Source organism: Oryza glaberrima, chromosome 2 (assembly GCF_000147395.1).
Source record: "Oryza glaberrima chromosome 2, OglaRS2, whole genome shotgun sequence".
Lineage (NCBI taxonomy): Eukaryota > Viridiplantae > Streptophyta > Magnoliopsida > Poales > Poaceae > Oryza > Oryza glaberrima.
In genome coordinates, this window is record NC_068327.1 from 26,502,390 (window position 1) to 26,525,996 (window position 23,607).

Consider the following 23,607-nt stretch of genomic DNA (forward strand, 5'->3'; position numbering starts at 1 on the left):
AGTCCGTCGAGGTGGAGCACGCACGCAGCAGCGACAGCGAGTGGCACCGGCTTCACCGGCTGGGAGGCGTGCCTGAGGGCAGCGCCAAGCCAAGCCACAGCGTCAACAGTCCAATGAAGCGGGCGCGCAAGTAGAAACGGGTGCCGAGAGAGGCTGAGCTTCGACGGCGGGGGGTGGGGGCATAGTAAAAAAAGCCGGACTGGTAAGTGACCCGGCCGACCTCTCGGTTCAGCGGTCCGCCGGTCTGACCGGTGACCCGGGCGGTCGAACTGCGGTTCACAAACTACATGTATATTACATATTCACTCATGTAATGGCTAGCTCTTTGCTCTTGTAACTCCTGGACCCGGGTTCGAATCCCATGTAGTGCACCATTTCTTGCTATTTTTGCCAAAAAAGAAAGACCACCAGCTGCACCAAATGGGCCTTTAAACAGCCCATTGTGGCCCATTAGTATGGCTAGCCGGTTCAACCAGTGCCGGTTTAGTGTCCGGTTCGCCGAAAATCGGCCGGTTCAGGCGGGCAAAAATAAGACCAACAGCTGCACCAAATGGGCCTTTAAACAGCCCATTGTGGTCCATTAGTATGGCTAGCCGGTTCAACCAGTGCCGGTTTAGTGTCCGGTTCAGGTGGTTCAGTTTAGTGTCTGGTTCGCCGAAAACCGGTCGGTTCAGGCGGTTCAGAGCGGTTCGATTGCATGTCCGGTCTTTAAAGGAAACCGAACCGTGGTCACCTTTGGTTCTGGTTTTTTCCGATCTAACCGCTAGGAACTCCTAGAAGGCGTGCAAACGGGGAGCCCAACGCGACCGCGAGGAGGCGAAGGTGCATGTCCGGTTTTTAAAGGAAACTGAACCGTGGTCACCTCTGGTTCTGGTTTTTTCTGGTCTAATCGCCAGGAACTCCTAGAAGGCGCGCACACGGGAAGCCCAATGCGACCGCGAGGAGGCGAAGGTGTGGCAGTGTCGCTTCCCGGTGAGACCCACACAACGGTGGGGTTTCCCAGTAGAATTAGGGCTCCAAATCCGGTAAGAATATGAACTCAAGCCTAATTTTCTTAATTTGATTTGGATTTGGATTTGATTCAGATTTTGGGGTACTCTTCAATTTGGGGATTTCGGGAAAATTGAAACCAGATGGGATTGTCAGGTGCTATTGGGCTGCACCTTGGGCCGTGCCAGCTATTCTCCAAGTTGAGCCCAAGTAAGCCCAAGGAGAGGGGACATATACAAAGGCAACGGCGACACTTGGGAGGGAAGGAACAGAACTAGCAATCGGCGGCTTCGGCTACAGCAGCGGCAACGACTTGGTTCGGTTGAACCTTGTTGATCTCTATTCCTCTCCCACCCTCTCTCTTGTTACTCTTCACTAATACTTCTAGAAGCTTCCGGAATCTAGTAGCTTGCATCCTTTACATCTTCTCATCCTGTCCCTATTGTATTTTCCTGAGATTGCATTGAATTTTAGTTGCTCTTGAGATTATTGAGTTGAGAAGAAGAGGTTGCTAACACTCCTCTTCTGTGCCCATGCTGCTTTCTCCCATCGGTCGAGCACCCTGGAAAGATATGGGGGAAGAGAGTGGAGAGGGAGCAAAGGGAAGTAGAAGATGTGGTTACACTGATATGTGGGATCCATCTCTTCTTTTTTAATTTTTGTCTTTGGTGCCACGTCCCCGTCATGTAATGTAAAATGCTTACAATACTGATTTGGGACTAGGGATGACAATTTCCCCCGCGGGGCCGGGTCCCCTGTGGGGACCCGACCCTACGGGGGCAGGGGCCATTTCTGACCCGTGGGTGAGTCGGGGGCGGGGCACCGCATTTGGGCAGGGAGCGGACGAAGAGGATATTGAACCCGGGGGATATATTACCCCTCGAAATGTAGCCCATAGAAGGCCCAACAAGCCCAACTTAGCAAAATACTGTGACATATGAGCAACAACTAAACATGCTAACCCTGCCTTATCCTCTCCCGTCCATCCCACGCAGCCACACAGGCACGGAGGCGGCACACTCCCTCTCGCCTCGCTTTTCCCTTCTAGATCTCGCCGCTCTCTCTCCGTCTCTTGCGGTCTCGCCGTCGTCAGTCGCCCTCTTCCCTCCCCTCCGACCTCTTGTCCTCTCCAGTCTCCTCTTTCCCTCCCATCTCCCCACGGTGGCGCGCAGGACGACGCACGGGCGGCGCGCGGGGAGGCGCACAGGCGGGCGTGGCGAGGGATGCGGCACGGTGCATAGGCGCGACGGCCGGCAAGGGGACAGGTGTGACGAGCGGGCGACACAGGTGACAGGCGAGGTGAAACGCACCGAGAGGTATTTCACTAATTTGGTGAAATGTTGTTTGTTTATTGAGTGAATTGTTGTGTCAAAGTATTTGTGAACTTTGTGGTCATGCATGCATTCAGATCATGGACGGAACGATGTATCATGGAAATATTTGTGTTCTTGCTTGATTCTATATGATAGTCTTGAAAAAAAAATTTCTGATTGGATGAAGATACTACCTAATACGGGGCCCTGGTCGGGTTGTGGGCCCTGGGGGTGTCGGGGGTGGGGCTTAATTTGCCCCCGCATCTCCACTCGGTGCTAGGATCGGGGACGGGCCGTTCTAGTCCAATCTGTCCCTGCCCGCCCCGTTGCCATCTCTATTTGGAACTATATTTCTACGGTTATTGCGGCTTTGGGATGTAATTCGAACGGCGTCAAGTTGAGCGACCTTGAGTGAACTTATTCCTTCTCAAAATTGGGGAGCTTGCGACTCTGGCCATTCTGCTCACGCAGTCACGCTAGGCCCAAGGCCCAAAAACACTATCCAGTGGGCTCAAACTAGAGGCTTCTCTTCTACCCAGGGTTTAGCGTCGGTTCCAGTCTCCACCGGAGCGCGGGGCGGCGGATTCCAAGGCGGCGATGGAGTTCTGCCCGGGGTGCGGGATGCTGCTGCAGATCCAGCCGGCCACCGGCGGGAACCGCCTGCGCTTCTACTGCCCCACCTGCCCCTACGTCTGCCCCGTCAAAAACAAGGCACGCCTCTTCTTAGCTCTCTCCCCCCCTATCACTTCGCCTCCCTACTTCGTCTGCGACTTTGCGTATTGCTGCCGCGGCCTCCGCGTTTGATTGATGCCTTTCGCAGATCGTGAAGAAGGCGAGACTGGTGAAGAAGGAGGTGGAGCCCATCTTCAGCGACAGCGACGCCATGAAGAATGCCCCTAAGACCACCAGTGAGCCCTTCGCCCTTAACTTTCTTGTTAAGACAATACATTGGGATTAATTGTTGTCTTAACTTTTTTTGTTGAGACAATTCGTTGGGAATAATTGAACTTAGCTTCTCCATTATACTGTGTACCATCTGTATGTCATGAATTGTTGATTATCTTGCCATTTAAATTTAGGTGAAAAATCATTGCTATTGCCACACCAATGGGAAATTTTGTTCTAAATGGACTTGCTGATTTTTGTACTAGTAATTGTTTTTTTTTTCTTTTCTTCCATCCATTGAAATGTATAGCTGGGTAATCTAGCCGCAGTCCAACATAAACGAAAGTGTTTTATGCACATATTCTGTCTTCTGAGTTTGTTTAGCTTATGTCGATACAGGAGACATGATTGCTTGTTCATAAAAAAAAAAGAGATGAAAAATATACTAAAATAAAAGGCTCAAATTTACTTCACAGCCAAGCAGTGCTGGTTTGAAGCATAATAAATTAATATACTTCTTAAGCTATGATAAAATCCAAATAGCACCAGATTTCGTCCAAGTACCTTCAAGACACTTGCTACTCCTATGTATTTCGTTGTTTAAAGTCATCATTGAGATGGGAATGTTCATTAGGGGATGTCTGGCACATATTTATTAGGAAACCAGATGATTGAATAGTTATGGGTGCTTCTAGTTTTGATACATTGTTACCATGGCCGTGGTATACTATCATGCATGTGCGTGCTTAGTTCCTTGTAAAAAAAAGGAGTAAAATGGTGGACCATCAGTGCTTTCTTTTTTCAAGCATCTATTCTGTACACTTTCAACACAAGATAAGATTGCTTGTTGTGTTGACAGAATAAGCTTGTATCTTTTGATAGTGGAAGGACAAAAAAAAAGCATTTTTCAAAGCTGTACCTGAATTTATTTAGCTGTTCTGATTATAATGGCATGTCTCCAACCCAACGCAAATAAGTTCAATATTTTAACAATTTCCACGTAAAGAACCCTGACCTAACATATGGTTAAACATTTTAATAAAGTTCTAATGGTTGTCTGAATTAGTGACCCTAGAGGTGACATTCTGCCATACATAATCCTAAATACATTCAATGATTTTGATTTTCAGCTACATGCCCAAGGTGCCAAAATGGAGAAGCATACTACAGGCAGATGCAGATTCGATCAGCTGATGAGCCAATGTCTACATTTTACAAGTGTTGCAGAGAAGAATGCCAATTTGATTGGAGGGAGGACTGACTTTAGTAATATTTCTTGTTTAATGTGTGTGGATGTTTTTCCTGCTAAAACTATGTAATCATATGAAACCTTTTGTAATCAGCTCATGCTGCAGCAAAGAGCCAAAGAAAACTTACACAAGGGAAACCAATGTACCACAAAATATCGTGATATTTTGGTCTAGGCGTGTGCCAAAGTCCCAACCTATCGTGGTGTTTTGTCTAAGAATCCGAACTGAAGACTGGTCCATTAAGGCATTAACCCAAAAAAGAAAAGGCTTCTCACACCCTCAGAAGTTAGATTTTGGTCTTTGTTGCCTTGTTGGTGTTAGAGATGTAGGTTGTCCTGGTCTAGAACACGAGAGCATGAATAAAAGAGAAGATTGCGGCCATAAGGCCTCCCGCTCTGCCGAATGATCTACTTAGGTTATCATCAACAACAGCATTTTGCAGCAATTACGGCATCAAACATTCATTAACACCATCAAAATATCATGCTGTAAACTCTTGCCAAACGGCTTAATAATTACCAACAAGCTGGCTTTACAGCATTGCAGACTACAGCAACGTTTAAACTAAAAATTATTAACGTTGCTCAATTATGTATGAAACACAAGAAATGTTGAACCAGGAAGCTGGAACATGAACATCTGAACATTCTTTCTTATGATGTTCAGATGAAACACAAAACTTGACTTTATACATCATCATTTATCTGGTAACCACTTCTTCCGGGCTCCTTCCAAAGCTTCTTCCCGCATCCTTGTTAATTCACGAAACCATTGCTCGTACTGAGCTTCAATCAGACCAAGCTCTCCATTTAGCACATCTCGATTTTCAGTAATTGAAACCGATGCACCGATCACCAACTCCGAGTGATGTGATGCTTGATCCATCTGAAAGATTGCAAAATTACTTGAACCATTACTTAACGGATGTCTGCAGCCCAGTTTATCGGTTCCTTTGTACGCACCACATTCCAGTGTCCTGTATTCGTCAACGCCATACTCACTAAGACTTTTGGAACTCCCATCAAGCTGAACAGAAATGTCTGACCCTTCAGAGCTATTTGGTCCTCCTAGATTGGTTGCATTCAAGAGAGAATCAATATAATCACTTGGTGATGCATTGGCTTCTTTCGAATGCATCATACCTTCAACTAGTACATAATCATGTGTCAACTCCGATGGATGCTGCTGGGAAGTAATTACGTGCTCACTTTCACCCATTTTAGATTCGCTGGAAGTACTCATTACTGCATCATTCATCAGCTGCTGACCAGGGACAAGATTCACTATCAAAAGATCAATAAAATCAGCAATGAAAGTAACATCACAGTCTGCTAACTCCAACTGCTCGACCATTTCAGCAGCAACAGACATAGCTGTATCAGAATCCAAGTAGAAGAGAAAATGAATGTTCCTTGCATGTCCTGCAAAAATAAAAATGATATCGTATCACGAGAACACAAAAGATAAATTCAATTAACAATAGAAAGTCGTACCACACAAATCGGCAATTCGCAAAACCAGTGATACTGAATTGTCATCAAGTTTCTCGCCTGTTAGCTTTAGCTCTGTGTTTTTGTTAGTTCGCGTGAACTCCAACACAGATCTATGTGGACCACCAAGATCATTTCTCTTGCATGTGCTAGTACACATAGATTCATTGGTGTCAACATCCATGTGCAAAGCTTCCAAAGAGACATCTACTGATTTGGGTAATGATGACGGAAACTTAGTGCCAACAAGAACACTAGAATTATCAGAGCAAAGAAAGGGGTCTTGCAATAGTTCTTTGGCAGACAGCCTTTCAGAAGCAGGAACTAAACATTTCTCAATAAATTGTTTTGCCTGAATATTTGTGATTTTAGCCAGAGCAGCCGGCTTGACACCCTAGAAATCAGAGATTTAGATAAGATAGTGTTGAGGCACAATTATACAAAGATAAATTAATAAATACTTACCTTAGATACTTTCTTAAAAATTTGAGCTGCATTTGTACATTCACTGTAAGGATACTCAAGAGTGAACATCTCCAACATACACATTCCAAATGAGTATATATCAACAAGTTCATCATAATTCTCATCATATAGCTCAGGCGCCATGAATTCAGGAGTACCTGCAGAAAGTGGACCCATATCACAGGGATGTATCAGGAGAATGCAGAATGTTTTGTGGATTAATTTGGCACCTGCTAACATGCTTAGATGAGAAAAACAGGTGACTCTCACAGTTTTGTATTGTGGACCTATTTACATTAGTTTATGTTTTTGAGTGACATGGTTGGTGCATGGAACTCAATTCAGACATAGCTGAATATTGTAAAAGGAATGTAAAATATGAAATGAGCAGCATAGGATCAACATGTAAGATGTAACTATAAGAATATTGTTTAAAGGGTTATAAATGTGGTATAAGCAAGTCAATTTTGAGTTAATGGAATATTGAAACCCCAAGTATATCAGTCACAATACTTGTGTGTGTAACACATCAGGTATAAATGTTGACAAGTCAGATCAGTAATGGCTAATTAACTATAGAAGTGGTTGACATTGCCCATGGATTATGCATTTAGTTGCACACTCAAAATCGTCATTTAGTCTGTCTCTCCAAATCAGAGGACAATAATTCAGAAATAACATTGGAATCACAAAGTAGCAGAAGGTTATTACCAATAACACTTTTTGCTCTAGGCGTTAGCATCACCGTGGCTAATCCAAGATCTCCAATCTTAACTTCTCCATGATTCCCATTGACAAAAATGTTGTCACACTTCAGGTCTCTGTGGATAATTGGAGGTTGGTGGGTGTGCAGGTAATCCAGCCCACGGAGTACCTGTCTAGCCCAATTCTTTATTGCCTTCAAGTCAACACGTGGATGTTTCTGACGATACCTATAAGCAAAAGGTAATGGTGTCATTCCACAAGAAGCATGGTAGTATTAAGAAGGCAAGACTATTACTTAGTTGCTACTTACTGCCTGAGACTTCCAGATGTGAAAAGTTCTGTAATAACATTAATTGTCTTCTTTTGATCATCAACCCAATAATTATAGAACTTCATTACGTTTTCATGCTTGAGAGACTTTAGTAGATGAACTTCAGAGTATAGCCGTTCAAGATTATCTGGAGATTGCATAACCTCATCTATCTCCACTTGGCTCCATGCAACCTCAATGCCTTCAACCTCATCAAATGCCTTGTAACTATATCCGAATTAAGCATGGATGAAAATAGTTACAAACAGCCCGATGTAAACAAGAGCACAGACAGAAAATGAGCAAGGTAGCATTAATACATTTGCAGCTATTGCCATTAGAAATGTATACCCTGGATCCCATTCGATGTTTGTTCTGTAACAGTGTTGACCGTACTAGACACCAGCAGGCAGCAAATTAAAGAGATTAACCTCCACGTAAACCATTAAACCTAAATCCCACAGCAATTAGTAGGCCTAAAAGTTGAAACAGATAAAAATCCTTAGGTGGTCGTTAGTTTGTTGCTTAGGCCCTGTTTCTTTCAGCTTAAGATTATTATAATCTAGATTATTGAGTCAGATTACTATAAGCTAGATTGTTATAATCTGTAGTAGAATAAGCGGTTAGTTGTTTCTTTTCTAGATTATTAAAGCCTAGATTATTGGGTTTGCAAGTCTAAAGAGGGAGTGGGATGGCATGGTGGGTAATTTTTCACCCAATAATCTAGAAAAGGCTCACATAAATGAGCTTATCAGATTATAATAAGCTGGACTCCAGATTATAATAAGCTATTTCAATAAGTTGTCTGTTTCTTTCAGCTTACTCCCAATAATCTGGATTATAACCCAAGCTGAAAGAAACAGGGCCTTAGTATTTCTTACCTCTTAGGACGATATTTGGCATAGATATATAGGTGCTAAAAGGCTGCCAAGACATGAGACGATTGCTAGAATACTAGTAGTCCTTAAGTTGAAAGTTTGGAACCTGAAATTCTCTAATTTGAACGCTGTTTACTACCCTGCTTGGCTTCTTGTGTTAGCCGAAACATAGTTGCATATATGGTTAATGCAGCATTTTTTCCTAGATTTTGAAAATGTGACAACCCATTGCAATATAAATATATCTCTTTGACAAAGAAGCACAAAAACAAAGAAGAGATTCCAAGGACATACACAGTCTTCATAGCTCCTCTCCCTAGCACCTCATTGTACTGCACCAGGGAAAAAGTTCAGATGAATACAGCAGGCAGAGTTCAGGAGTGGCACATTTGTGGATAATTTTGACAAAATTGCATGCAGTTTTTTTTTTCCTTTTGGTAATCGTTTGAGCAAATTTCCAGCATTTTAGTAATGCATTTCAAACATATTAAATTCTATGAGCAAGCAAAATTTAGATAAGCCTTTTCTGTACCAGTAAACTAGAAGCCTGAAAATTTTAATGCAGGTATCCGTTCATCACAAACTTAAATAGACTAGCATGGGCATGTCAAATCACGTTCACATCAGATCAACTAAAATGGAAGAGGTTCCTATCAGAAAATAAATGAGAAAAAAACTTACGCGTATGTACCGCCTGGTCGGATCCACCTCCACGCACTCAGCATCGTCCACCTTATCCAGATCGCCGAACACCTCCATTTCAGATCACCCCACGCGCACGAACGAATCAGGAAGCAGAGAGGAAGCAGAGCGAGATGAGCCAGGCGAGATCGCCGGGACAGCGCGTGGAGCGGCGCGGGCGCCCGCTACGCACGGCGGTCAGCAGCTAGAGCCGGCGACCGATGCAGCGGAGGAGAGACGGCGCGGGGCGGCCAGTTAATTATATAGGAACGCCGGGCGTTCGGTGAAGGGCTCGGAGAACGGGGCCGGCGACGGCAGCTCGCGGCGGCGGCGGCTGCTGCGGAGCGACGTCGCCTTCACCCCACCCGCAACTCCCATGGCCCGGCACCCGGCGGACGCCACGCGGCTGGCGCAGCACCTCATTCTTCTCCCCCGGTCGGTCTCCTCCCTTCGTCGTCGGCGGCGCGGGCGGATCCCATGGAGGGCTACGCGAACGGGGACGCGGGGGCGGCGGCCATGGAGGAGAGGCGGAGGCAAGGGCTAGGGTTAGGAATTCAGCGGCGCGCCGGTGTACGGATGCGGGGAGGAGGCGAGGAGGAATAAGAGGGGAGCGGTAGGTGGTGGTGGGGAGCAAAAGGTGGGAGAGAAATAGTAAAGGCCTGGAGCCTTTGTTACGGTTCGGGAGCAGCAGCTGCATCTGTGAACTGGGATGACGCTCACATTACTCCGTCACACAATGTTAGCATTTTTTATATGGAAACGGTATTTAAAAAACAGGTAAAAATGATTGGAAAAATATTATTAATTGGTTGGAGAAAAAAATAGATAAAAAATTAAATAGAAAATGATTGTGATTGGTTGAGAGAAAATGTTAGATAGAGAAATAGCAACATTTTAAAATAAGATATTGTGTTAAAGTTAATAACATTTTGAAATAGAGGTAGTACTCCCTTCATAAAAAAATTGTACTCCATCTCATATTAGATTTAACTTTTTATGCAATGCAGGAAGTACGAGCAATTTTGGATTGATATCAAAATGTGTCCTACCAATTTATTGGTATCTTGAATAGTAATAGTATGGATTTGGATTGAAGCCAAATTATTGATAATACCAATGATCAATTTGTCACTAATCTAGAACCTTCTTCTTTATATCATCAATATTTGACATCATATTGGTAGTAATCCAAACATGTATAATAAATCTCTATCCTACCAAAAACAATTGGTAGTATCAAAACATGTCAAGAATTTAGTATTACCAATGATTTGGTAAGGTAGAGAACAAAACAACCCCTACATGGTACGCAAACTTATATATACTGATAAACGGTGATACGGTTAATACGCATGAGCGAAAATCCATTTTTACCAGTCTTGCCGTTCTTTTTTTTTTCAGTTGAGAATAGGATGAAAATTTCTGGATTATTGTGAAAAATCAAAATGACTGCCAAATACAAAGTGAATACTTATTCATTGGTTGGGTCTAGATAAGTTCAACCGAAAAAGTTTGATGCCAAATTATTCCTCATGAGAATCTATTAACTTTCGGCCTCTTGCTTTTTTAAGGAGATTCGGAGAGAGAGGAAGGATGCTTACAGCCTAGATTAGGCATTCTATACATTCTTTTTTTTAGACCATATTATCTACGTGTACAACATGTTACTTGTCATATAAACGTGAAAATACATACAAGAATGCTTGTGCTAGGCGTCGAAACCATCAAGAAAAATTAGGCAGGAGCAAAACATCCACCCGCCCACAAGCCAATCCCTTTTCTGTCTCTTTTCCCATTTCCTTCTCCTTCCCCTTTTACCTCTCCTTGAGCTAGTGGTGGTTGTCGATCTGGTTGACAAGGGAAAACGAGCAGCCGTTGTTGGTAACTTGGGACATGGCGACCACATGTTTCCTCAAGGCGTCAGTATTGTTGAAGTTGTGTCCATCAGGGAGGTGACAATGAATTCGAGATAGGTGAAGAGGATATGTGAACATATTGCCGGCCAAAGTTATAGGCTGATAGCACATCCCATCCAGTTCATCTCCACAAGCGATGGCTACATTTGGTCCTACATGTTGTGCATTTTCTAAGTGCAGTTTCCCATGAAGCCATAGAGTGCTTGGAGTTGGAGGTGCCAAGGTAGACTGTAACACCCTGAAAATTCAAGACAATAAAAATCATTAAAATTTTAAACTTTTTAAAATTTTTACATCATGCTGGATGTTATGGTTGTTTTTGCTTGCCAAACTATAAATTGTCACAATGGAAAATTAAACTAAAGTTATACAACTAAGTAATAATTATAATAATAAGATATTTATTATGAACCCTATAAATATTTACGTACAAGAAAACAAAACCAGAAAAAGGAAAGGTTAATTACTAATTTAATTTATGGATCAAATATTAAATACTTGAACCATCTGATGCGTGCCATGAAATATAAACACTTAGGAAATGATAATCATTCAAATAAATGGAACTCTATCTATAGAATAGTTTTACTGGGAAAAATTAATTAGATATTATATAATTTGAATTGAATCACAATTGCTAAATTATAGAAATCCATGTGGTGGTAAAACCAATCCAAGAAGATAAACCAATATGTGTGAAAACAGATAAATACCAAAATCCCAAATATAGGAAATTATAGAATCTTTAATAAACCTTAAATATTGGACAATATTAAATTTTGGGCAAATTCACATTGAACACTTAATACGGTCACCCAAATGCTTAGGAGTAAATACAAAATTAATTTGCAACTTTTCTCAATTTATATATCAACCAAAGCCGTAAAAGTAAGAAAATAGGAAAACTCAGAAAATTATATAATAATAATAAGGATATGTTCAATATTAAATTTGAATATAAATTTCGATGGAATAACTTAGATTTTGTGTGAAACACATTGTAACAAAATAGGTGGCAATAGTCCATTTTCTAAATTAGAAAAACATCTAATAAAATCCAAATAAATCGGCTAGCACTGTTCATTGCCCCCTAGGTGCTCGACCCTGTCCCATCGCCGCCCTCCCCCTGCCCGCGCCGCGCCTAGCCCTGCCCTGCCCTGTCGTGTCGCGCCTAGCCCTGCCACGCCGCTGCCTTGCGCCCCGCGCCGCCGCACGCCATCATGTCACCGTCGCCGTCGCTCAGACGTGCTGTGCGTCGTTGCTTCGCTCTGCGCGCGCCGCTGCCGCGCCCCCTCGCGTCCCATCGTGCCGCGCGCCGTCGCCGTCTCCGGTTGCGTCGCCTCGAGCCCCACCCCTCCGCGCGTCACGTCGCCATCGCCATCACGTCGTCATCATCACCGCGCCGCATGCCGTCACCATCGCCGTCCCGTCGACTCCACTGCCGCGTCGCGCGCCGTCCTGTCACCGCGCCGCGCTCCATCGCGACGCCGTCGCCCTTGAGCCCCGCGCCGCTGCTGCGCCATTGCGTCAGCGCCGTCGCCATCACCGCCTCGAGCCCCACCCGCGCCGCGCACTGTCGTCGTCGCGCTCGCCATCCCAATGCCGCGCCGCGCCGTCCCGTCGCCGCGCGTCGCCATCGCCTCGAGCCCCGCGCCGCCGCGCCATCCCGTCGACGTTTAAAGCCGGCCACCCCTCCCCCGAGCCTTATAAATACCCCCTCCTTTCCCTTCCCTCCCCACGCCATTCCCCCCTCTTCTCCCCTTTTTCCTCTTTCTTCCCCTCCACCGACGCCGCATTCCGCCGCTGCGCCGCCGCTGCCATGCCCCGGCGTCTCGCCGCCGCGGCGCCGCACCCCGCCGCCGTTGCCGCCGGTCCAGTAAGCCCTCCCGCCTCCCTTCGTCGCCGGTAGCCGCGCCGCGCCGCTCGGCCGTGAGAGAGAGAGAGAGAGGAGAAAACAGAGAAAGCAGAGAGAGAGAAAAGAGAATAGAGAAGAGAGGTTAGAGCGGGCCCCCACGTGATTAGTAAATAGTAATCCCCTTCTTAATCTTTATTAGTTAAGTCTATTACATGTAGGTCCGGGTGGTTAAAAATCTAGTTATGAAGAGTTTATAGTTTCGAGCCTATGACAAGCGGGCCCTACTAGGTTTAATGGCCGGTTTGACCCTAGTCAAAGGAGTCGGACCCACCTGTCAGTTGCCCATATGGATTCCTTTAGGAAGAAAAGTAAAATAAAAGAAAAGAAAATAGGAAGACCCCACCTGTCAGTCACTATAGCTTGTGGATAAGGTTGTATTATAAATAAATGAATTAGAAACAGTACCATTTCGCAATTATTAGAATTAATTCAAATTTGAATCTTTACACTAGCATAACTTATTCATTTTAGCTCCGATTTGAGTGAAACTTGAACCTAAATTCATCTAAATTCATAAGCTTTCCAATGGTATATAATTACTATTTGATAAAATATATTTATAATTATTAAATAATTAATATCAAGATGATGCATAATAGTTAACTTAAAAATGTGCTAATAAATAAAATTGATATTGTACTGTAAAGTAGATGTCAAATAATTGTCTTTAACACGCTTTCTCACTGTAGAACCTATGTAAACTAATTAGGAGCATTGTTTCAAATTAATTAAAGCATAGGAAATACTAGTGCCATTTATTAATATATGTCAATATATAATTATACTCATGACGTCCAAATTGTATAAATAATGTTTAGCCTCATACTTTGTGACTAAAAGTTGAACACACGTAGATGAGTCTTTAACTTGTTTATGAGAGATAATAACAGAGCTAGTGTGACTAGAATCACCCGCACGAAATTAATTAACGGCATTTCCTATACAGTAGTATATGTTTAGGTTGGAAATCGACCCTTAAGTTGTATAGACGGTAATTCACTCATAAATCCACTTAAAATCACATGTATTGTGTAGCTCGTAGTAAATAGTAACTATTCAAATAAATGATTCAATATTAAGATATTGTGCACACACCTATACTGTACATCCCATTATAGCTATACAGTATAGTATTAATTTGCTTGTTGCATATATTAAATTAGAGGGACTATATGACAAACATGAATATTAGACAAATACTAGTTATAAATCTTGATCTCATATAATTATAGTTCAATTGTAAATTAGGATTATTCATTGTAAAATTATGTGATGGGATAATCTATAACCATAATATGATTATCCTAAACAACTCTAACATACAAAGCATGGATAATTATTAACCTTTTCTAATTTATTGTGACAAGTAAAATATTTTCATAATTAAAGCAAAGCCTTCATCAATAAAATAATAATACAAATGGTTCCCCGCGATTAATTGCTTGATCCCAAATCCATCCGACGACAACAGAACCTCTAGTATATGACCATTTTATTTAGATCGATGCATGTGTAGCCATAATCCTTCCATAGCCATTAGCTAGACTAAACCACATATTAGCCAGATATGTATCTCATTTATACTACGTTGGCTAGCTCCTAAATAGACCACCATGACAACAGAAAGATTAAGAAACTTTAGCCCTTAGCATGTTGGAATCCATCAGCAAGCGCGAATAATATGAGTAACCCTAGGTTCGACCTCATCAAATATATTTTGTTTGTGCATATTTGATTGTTGCTTGAATATTGGTTTTTCTCGCGTATTATAGAAATTGTGTATCGGTCAGTCGTAAGGCAACGTCTACAACTTCCAGGAGGTGAAGGTTGAACAATAATTATATCAAGAATAAGGACTATCATGCGCAGGCAAGTCATCACTATTCCTTGAACATGTTGATCCCAATTACGAAATTATTTTGTTTACAAATAAAATTGCATGCAATGAGGAACATCCTACTTGTGATTATGCCATGCCTTGATTATTGTTTACCCCATTATTCCTTCGTAACCATGTTTACGTATGAGTCCCTAGTCAATTATGACAATTGCTTAGAGATGCTATTCTAGAATCATGCATACCCATATTTATCAAATGCTATATGCTTGGGCAATTACCTTTGGGAAGGTAATTGAGATGCGGCATGTGGAGACATGAGCGCCACACTGCCATGATGTTGATGACATGATTTGTGGAAGGAGAAATAAAACTAAACAACTGTTTTCGACTGGGGCGGACGGAGGATTTGGGTGGTATCTGGAAAAGGCTAGTACCGTCCCCGGTCAATTAAGGACCGAGCCATGAAGTTAAGCATGAAACGACCCCCGTACAACCGTACTTCTCGAATGGGTATAGACCTAGCGGATTAGATAGCCGAGCGGAGGCAGTATCCCTGCATAGATGGTTCACCCCTGAGTGAGGCAGGTGCGCTACCGTGGGACAACCGTTGAGGTAGGGCCGAGAGGCGTGCCCTACATCGGTGTCGCCATTGGTAGGACTGCCATGAGTGTGTGAGAGAGAGAGAACTTAACTTGAACCTTAATTTAATATGTGTGTGAGACTTCCCTTTTCCGGGAGCGCCAGAACTCCTCTCACTGCTAGAAACATGGACGCCTAGAGTGCATGAGGATTTAAGTTCATGGAGCGGGTACTGCCAATGCGAGGTTATCGAAAAGCTTTTCCGTGACGCGTCTCATGTGTTGGGACAAGGCTCATGTGTTGGGCAATCGCGGAGTGCGGGTAAAGTGTACATCCACTGCAGTGTGAGTAAACCAAATCTATTCGAATAGCCGTGCTCGCGGTTATTAAGCACCGGGACATGTATTATAATTGGCTAGACTCTAAATTCTTAACTTGTGTGGGATGGGATATTGCATGATGATTTTTATGCTGATGGAGCCACTTCCTGAGAGGAGGGAAGGTGGACGTCCTCAGAATACCATGACGACTCAATGGCGGGAAGCTATCCTTGGGATTACAATGGATGGTGGAAAGAACCATCGTTGTTTAATGTGAACACTGGTACTAAAATTTGATCAGTCTATGCTAGGTTTTAGGCTTGTGAAAAGAATTGCAAAACTTGCTTTGCGCAAAAGAACCGTGGCTATTCCTTGAAATACCCTCTATCATATGCATTGTTGTTGTGGTGGCTTGCTGAGTACGGTCGGTACTCACTCTTGCTATTTATACATCTTTTAGGAGAGTGTTGAAGAGAAGCCCTTGTCGATACGCTTGCGTATCCAACAAGATGATCGGAGTGCGGTCTGGTTCTAGGTCTCGTTCCCCAGTCGACTGCCTGTGGCATGTTAACCGGGCCCTTATATTATTTGGTCTTCCACTGCTGTTCTCTGATAGTTGACGGGCTACCTGGTCCTAATGTAAGTATTTAACTCTTTTAGCCTGAATTCATTCGTGATATGTTATGATTCAACAATATATCTGTGTACCAACTACTGATCCAGGGATTGGTACGGATAAACACAGAAGATTTTCGATTTCAAAATCGGGGGTCAACATAGACATAGCAGGAGCTTACGCAATCAGCACCATTGGTTAGTGTAGCCTACGATAGGAGGTGCGGGCTGTGGTTGATGACGGGTTCTTCTCAAGTAACCATGATTGCTGGTAATATAGCCGCCGTGGTGGCTATGCGGGAGAGGAAGACAACCAATCTTGATTGGCGTGCTTTCTTACTTGACGTATCAACATTTGAAATTCAATGTTTTATGCACGAGGAGAGAAATATTCCAATTAGAATTGGACTATATTTCACATTTTTATTTTTATTATGAAAATATTGTAGCGGTTGGAACTTACGTGTCATACTCCTACATAGAAATGAGATGTTTCAAATTAGTTTGGACAATGGTTCGAATTTTAGTTTGTTTTTTTATGTTTCGCTCCATTTCTCAAGATGTTTTATCTGTGTCTCTCTTATGTTACTTTATTGCGTACTAGTTTGTCATCCATTTATTTTAAAATGTCATAATTACTTTTTTTTTCACAATGTATAATTAATGTTACAGTTATGGTCAACTGAAATAGTTACAGTTTAGCCTGATTTTTCATAAAGGCCCCCACATTATAGGTGAAACACACTGTATCATTCTTAGATTGACTACGTTCTTTTTAGCTTATTTATCGAATTATTAAAACAACTTGTCTATTCCACGTTTCAAATTAAAAATATGTTTGCAAGAAAGTTTCTTCTACCGTATTTTTTAGACTAATTGTTTTAGAATATATGTTAAGTTTATTCCTTACAAATCTAATTAATCAACGAATGTGTTGCTAGCAATTACTTCATCCGTCCTAAAAAAAATCAACCTAGTACTGGATGTGACATATCCTAGTATTACGAATCTAGATATATCTCTGTTCAGATTCATTGTACCAGAATATGTCACATCTAATTCTAAATTCGTTTATTTCAGGATGAAGGGAGTATGTAAATTGTTTCCAAACAAATCGGTGACCGAAATGACAACGACGCAAACTCGATCTAGAAAGAGCAAAGACTAAAGAGCGACAGGGACAGATGATCCATTGATAATTATTGTACATCCGACGTGACGCGAGGCGGTAACCGGAAAATGATATGTGATGCAACTTTGGAATAAGTTCACCTTAGGTCCCTCAATTTGTCACCGAGTTCTAAATTCGTCCCTACATCACAAAACCGAATACAATGCATCCCTCAGCTTAGAAAACCATGCAAATGAGGTCCCTCGACAGTATTGTCTCCGATTTTGGCTGACGTACGCCTACGTGGCACTCCATTGACTAGGTCTTAATCCCACGTGGCGCTTACGTGGCAATTCGATCCGAAAAAATAATAAAACCCGTGAGACCCACGTCAGCTACACACATAAAAAATGATGGTACCCATGTGGCCTCACATGTCATCCTCACTACCCTCTTCTTTGTATCTATCTTTTTCTTTTCTTTTTCATTCTTTTTTCTTCTTTTGCTTCGCGTCCGGCGCTTGGTGGGAGCGCCGTGCCGGCGGAGAGGACGGGAGCGCCGCGAGGGAGGAGGCGAGCTCGTCGGGCTGGCAGACAGGAGAGGAGCGGCGGCGCTCGCAGGCCGGCGGGAGGGCGGGAGAGGAGCGGCGGTGCGCGGGGACCGGTGGGAGGGAGCGGCGTGCGGAGGCCAGCGGGAGAGGATCAGCGGTGCACGCTGGCTGGAGGGTGGGAGGGAGGGGAGCGACGGCGCACGCCACGCCGGCGGAGAGGGCGGCCAATGGGAGTGCCGCGAGGGAGGAGGCGAGATCGTCAGGGCGGCCGACAGGAAAGGAGCGGCGGCGCGTGGGAGCCGGCGGGAGAGGAGGCAACGCGCAGCGGCCGACGGGAGGGAGGGAGAGGAGCGACGGCGCTCGCCGGTTGGCAGGAGGGAGGTAGGCTTGCCGGCCTCTCCGCCCTGGTTGGCATGTCTCCCCCCTCCCCGCCTGTCCCTCATTCACTTTTTAGTTTTGCTCATTTATTTTTTTTCAGGATTTAACTGTCATGTATGCGCCACGTCAATGATATGTGGGACGAAGATCTAGTTAAAGAAGCCACATAGGTATCACGTCAGCTAAACCGGGGTCAATACTACTGAGGGATCTCGTTTGCACTGGTTTTGTAAGTTGGAAGTAACCGGTTTTCCGGACCGAGTATGAAAATCAGACTGCGCGACAAATTGAGGGACCAAAAGTGAACTTATCCTGCAACTTTCAGCCAATTTACGGCCTTATTGTCTCAGGCCTAACCATCTTCGTTTCGGAAGAAGAATCTCGGCCTGGAAAAGGCCCGGTCCAAGAACGGGAGGCGAGACGGACCAGCGACGCGTCTGTGCGACGGCATGTCCTAACCGCGACGTGAGCGCCTTTTTGTTGACCGTGCGTGCGAACTGTCGCAAGATCGCCCGTGCATAGACGCCAATCTCCGGATTTGCTGTCGTGACCGTGCCATCTGCGGTGAGGCGGTGAGCGACACAAGCATTTCTCTATCCTACACACCACGCCTCTCCAGGATGCCTGCAAGACCAGTACAACATCCAAGCACAATAAGAACAGCACTCGCCCAGAGAACACAGCAAATTAAACCACCGATATCCGCTTGATCGCACCACCCATTTTTACACTTTTCCGCGCGTGTACTTACACTGCCTGCGACCGCCGCGATCAGACACATGGACTGCACCAAGGCGGAGACACGGAATGCTCCGAAGTGGCAGATGACGATGCCGCCGGCGGGAGGCGAGTCGTCGTCGTCGTCGTCATAAGGTCCGGCCGAGCGTGCGCGGGCACGGCTGGTCTACTGCGCGGCCGCGCTCCAAGCCAAGGTGTCCGGCTCCGCTAAGAAGGTTTGGAAGATTGGCGCGGACGATCCCCGGAAGGCGGCGTACGGCGTCAAGGTGGGCGTCGCGCTCACCCTGGTCTCCCTCTTCTACTACGTCAGGCCCCTCTACGACGGCGTCCGCGGGAACGCCGTGTGGGCCATCATGACAGTCGTGCTCGTCTTCGAGTACACCGTTGGTAAAAAAAAAAACTACAATTTGCGTGCACAAAGCCACAAAGTCGCAACTCACGACCGTGCGACGCACCATTTGATTACTGCCTTATTGAGTTTGGCTTTGCTTGCTTGCTTGCTATCTTTGGTTTGCACGTACGCGTGTAGGTGGTAGCATGCACAAGGGGCTCAAAAGATTCGCGGGGACGATGAGCGCGGCCGCGCTCGCGCTGGGGATGCATTGGGTGGCGAGCAAATCCGGCGAAACGTTGGAGCCGTTCGTCGCCAGTGGCTCGGTCATCTTGATGGGTACGTGTCCAACATCGTCATAGCCGTTGGCGTAGCTAGGGGTAGTCCTGGTGGGCTCGGAACTACCCCCGAATTTGGCCCAGGGAGCCCCCCCCCCCCCCCCCAAAAAAAATTTTAGCCCAGACTTAAGCCCAAGAAGCCAGCCCAATAAGAAATGAAAAATCAGAAAGGCTAGGGTTGGGAGTTCGCTGCAACCCGACGCTACTTCGTTTCGCACGCGTGTGACGACCGCCCATGCCGCCGCCGTTCCTCCTTTCCCGGCCTCGCCAGCTCGCCTTGCCCTCGCATTGGTTCCGCAGCTCCCACCTCTCCCCTGTCGTTCTTTGTCCGCCGAGGCACTGAGCCGCTGCCGTCGTTGACCTCCCGGCTGCTCAATCCATGGAGAGGCGGACTGACGGAGGTTAGTGGCGCCGTCACGCCGCTGAACCGCCAAGCGCCGCTGGTCGCCTGCGCCGGGAGCCCAAGGCCCCTGGCCGGTTGGCCCTAGTTGATTGCCGCTCCTTCCCCTTGCCCTGCCTGTGCCAGCGGCTGCCTTAGTAGCCTATGACGAGGTGAGTTTAAGTGCTAACTGGTGAATTGAAGCTATGAGCCTATGAAATCAAATAGATGTATATTTCTAACTGTGATTTGTGCATCAGTGAGTTAGTGAATGACTGAATGTGTGACGTTGACTTGCTATGGAATGTGAATTAGTGAATTAGAGCTATGAACTGTGATTTGTGATAGTGCTAATTGGTGAATTAGAACTATGAACTGTGATTTGTGAATCACTGAATGTGCTGTTGACTTGCTGCCATTTTATTTTAGTTTGTAGGATTTCTTTGGCAAATTAAGTAGTAGTTTTGATAAGGTTGGTTCGAGAAATTGGAACAAATCCGACGCACTTGACAAACATGTAGGGTTGTAACAAGTAAACACAATAAAAAAGCTTCAGAGAAATTATTTATGAAAGATGCACCAATTGCTATATTTCTAATTTTGTATGGCCTTTTCTCTAAATTTTGATCTGTATATGGGATTTACGGTGATTGAAAAATTTTAGTATGTGATGTGAACTTGTGATCCATGAAGTAGGACTACCCAACAAAAATTTCCTGGCTACGCCACTGGTCAAGGCAACATACTACTACATATGTTGCAGCTACTGCAGCCACCTTCTCGCGGTTTATACCGACGGTGAACGCGCGGTTCGACTACGGCGTGTCCATCTTCGTCATGACGTACAGCTTCGTCGCCGTGTCGGGGTACCGCGTCGACGACCTGGCGGCGCTGGTGCTGGACAGGATAGCCACCATCGCCATCGGCGTCATCATCTGCCTCGCCGTCTGCACGCTCATCTGCCCGGTGTGGGCCGGCCAGGAGCTGGGCCTCCTCACCGCTCGCAACATGGAGAAGCTCGCGTCCGCCGTGGAGGCCTGCGTCGAGGACTACTTCGCCGACCCCACGGCGGCGGCGGCCAGGTCGGAGGGGTACAAGAGCGTGCTCGGCTCCAAGGCGTCCGAGGACTCGCAGGCCGCGCGATGGGAGGCCCCCGCACGGGCGGTTCGGCTTCCGACACCCGTACGACCAGTACGCCAAGGTCGGCGCCGCGATGCGCCAGTGCGCGTGCTGCGTCGAGGCGCTCATCAGCTGCGCCGGCGCGTCGTCGCGCCAGCGAGCCCCGCCCCCGCGTCTCCTCGGCGATGCGTGTACGAGGGTTGGCGCGTGGTGCGCGCGGGTGCTCAAGGAGGCGTCCGCCTGCGTCGCCACGATGACGACGTCCCGGGGCCTTGGCTTCGCCGTGGCGGAGATGGACGCCACCGTGCGCGAGCTGCAGAGCGACCTGCGGGCTCTCCCCCCCATCCTAGCCGAGGAAGCGTCGGAGACGTCGCTGGCAGAGGTCATCAGCACTTCACCGTTGCTCTGCTGCTAATTGAGATTGCCGCGAGGATCGAGGGCGTCGTCCACGCCGTCGGCACGCTGGCGACACTCGCGGGGTTCAAGCCGGCCGACGATGCTGACGGTACTGATAAGCCAGAAGCCGAGGTGGCACGTTCGGACGAGTCACCGCCTCACCGGAAAATCTGGCAAACACGCACCTTGAACAGAGTGAACATTTTAGCAGGTGACAAAAAGGTGTACAAGCTGCTAGTAGGTGTCAAAGCAGAACATTTTAGCAGGATTCCAATTTCAAAACCGTGGTGCAGAGGTGCAGTGCTGCACCAGTACGTATCTACATGTTCAAACGTTGGTCTCTGCCTCTCTGGGCCTCAGTGAAGAACTTTCGGCCCAAGCCAAACCAGGCTTTGGTGAGAAAATGTACGGCCCAAGATCAAATCTGGACTTGGACAGAAATATTAGGCGGGCCTGATGCTGATAGCTTCCAGGCAGCACTGGTCTTTCTATTAGCCCGGAGTCTACTCTCTACAACAATTTCAGTTTCTAATAAGGAATAAGTTCACTTCATGACCCTCAAAAGAGACCCGAATCTAATCCATGGCCATAAACCGCAAAACCGGATATCTTCACCCCAAACTATTGAAACCGGTGCAATTTGACTCCCTTGTTGGTTTTGGAGGGCGGTTTCGTTGACGTGGCGGTATTGACCTAGTCTGTGTGCTGACGTAGCGCTGATGTGGCATTTCAATTAAAAACATATATGTGAGACCCATTTGTCATTCACACACACAAGATTGTGGGGCCCACTGACATGTGGGCCCCACCTATCATCTCTTCCCTTTCTTCTTCCTCCCGGACCTCCCCTCCTCCTCCCTTCTGTCTTTCTGTTCTCCCTCTCCACTTCGGGCGTTTGCGGGGAGCGAGCGGCGGTGGGCGGGGTCTGAAGCGACGCGGCCGGCGGGAGTTGAAGCAGCGGCGGCGGCGTCGGGAGCTAGCTGGAGCGGCGGTGACGGTGGGCTGGAGCGACAGCGGGGGGCGTGGGCCGGATTGGTGGCAGTCGGCGAGAGCTGAAGCGGCGGCGGGCTAGAGCTGACGCGAGAGAGGACGGTAGCGCCGACGCCGACGAGATTGAGCGGGGGCATGGTGGTCTACAGGCCGGCTACGGCTTCGGATTCATCCGCATCGCCGGGATCAGAGCTCCTCGTTGCCGTCCTCCACCACCTCCCCGCATCCATCCTCGCATCGCACGAGACGTCGACGGCGGCGGCGGGCGCGGGACGTCGACGACGAAGGCATCGAGCGGGTCGAGCGGTGGCTCCGGCGGCGTGCGGGCGAGCGCGAGTGCGGGAGGAGGCACCGGCGGCGACAGCACGAGCTCAGCGACTCCGCTTCTCCCCTCTCCCTTCCGGCCCTCACGCGCCGCCGCCGCCTCTCGTGTAACCCACCACCTCCGTTCCTCCCTCACATGCTCTCCTCTCCTCTCCTCTCTCCACTTGGCGAGGCTGATAGCGAGGCTACCGCCGCCGCCACCGCTGCTCTGGCCCCGCCCGCCACCGCTCCAGCTCCAACCGCCCGTGCTCCCCGCGGCCAGCCAAAGGGGAGAGAAGAGAATGAGAAAGAAAGAGAGGAGGAAGAAGAAAGGGAGAGAGAGGATGACATGTGTCAGTGGGCCCCACAAATTTTATTTTGTGTGTGAATGACTAATGGGTCCCACGCATATTTTTTTATTTCTAATACCACCTAAGCGCCACGTCAACGCCACGTGGAAAGAAGACCGAGTCAATACTGCCACATCAGCGCCACTCAGCAAAACCACCCTCCAAAACCACCAAGTGAGTCAAATTGCACCGGTTTCAATAGTTTGGCGGTGAAGATATCCGGTTTTGCGGTTTAGGGTCATGGATTAGATTCGGGTCACTTTTGAGGGTCATGAAGTGAACTTATTCCTTCTAAAAAATCTTCTAGGATTTTTCTGAATAAGTCCACTTTGATACCCCTTAACTAGTGGCCCAATCTAATTCATACCCATGAACTGTAATACCAGATATCTCGATCCCCCAACTATTAAAACTGGTGCAATTTGACTCCATCAACGGTTTTAAAGGATGGTTTCGCTAATGTGGCGCTTTG

General features: G+C 46.4%; 2 protein-coding genes and 1 pseudogene across 2 annotated transcripts; 2 read left to right on the forward strand and 1 right to left on the reverse strand.

The window, feature by feature from the left end:
* Positions 1–2,834: 2,834 nt before the first annotated feature.
* On the forward strand, positions 2,835–4,611 carry LOC127762971 (uncharacterized). The gene is made up of 3 exons (XM_052287515.1): positions 2,835–3,014; positions 3,124–3,211; positions 4,319–4,611. Exons 1-3 carry the CDS (start codon positions 2,901–2,903, stop codon positions 4,447–4,449), a joined length of 333 nt encoding a protein of 110 aa, XP_052143475.1. The 5' UTR covers positions 2,835–2,900; the 3' UTR covers positions 4,450–4,611.
* A 308-nt stretch (positions 4,612–4,919) lies between these two features.
* Positions 4,920–9,629, reverse strand: LOC127762970 (probable serine/threonine-protein kinase WNK4). Its single transcript, XM_052287514.1, has 7 exons — positions 8,968–9,629; positions 8,581–8,618; positions 7,409–7,636; positions 7,105–7,325; positions 6,394–6,551; positions 5,932–6,322; positions 4,920–5,859 (listed from the first exon to the last, which is right to left on the reverse strand). The coding sequence occupies exons 1-7, from the start codon at positions 9,043–9,045 to the stop codon at positions 5,135–5,137; spliced, it is 1,839 nt and encodes a 612-aa protein (XP_052143474.1). The 5' UTR covers positions 9,046–9,629; the 3' UTR covers positions 4,920–5,134.
* A 9,458-nt stretch (positions 9,630–19,087) lies between these two features.
* On the forward strand, positions 19,088–22,212 carry LOC127762627 (aluminum-activated malate transporter 10-like; annotated as a pseudogene).
* Positions 22,213–23,607: the final 1,395 nt, after the last annotated feature.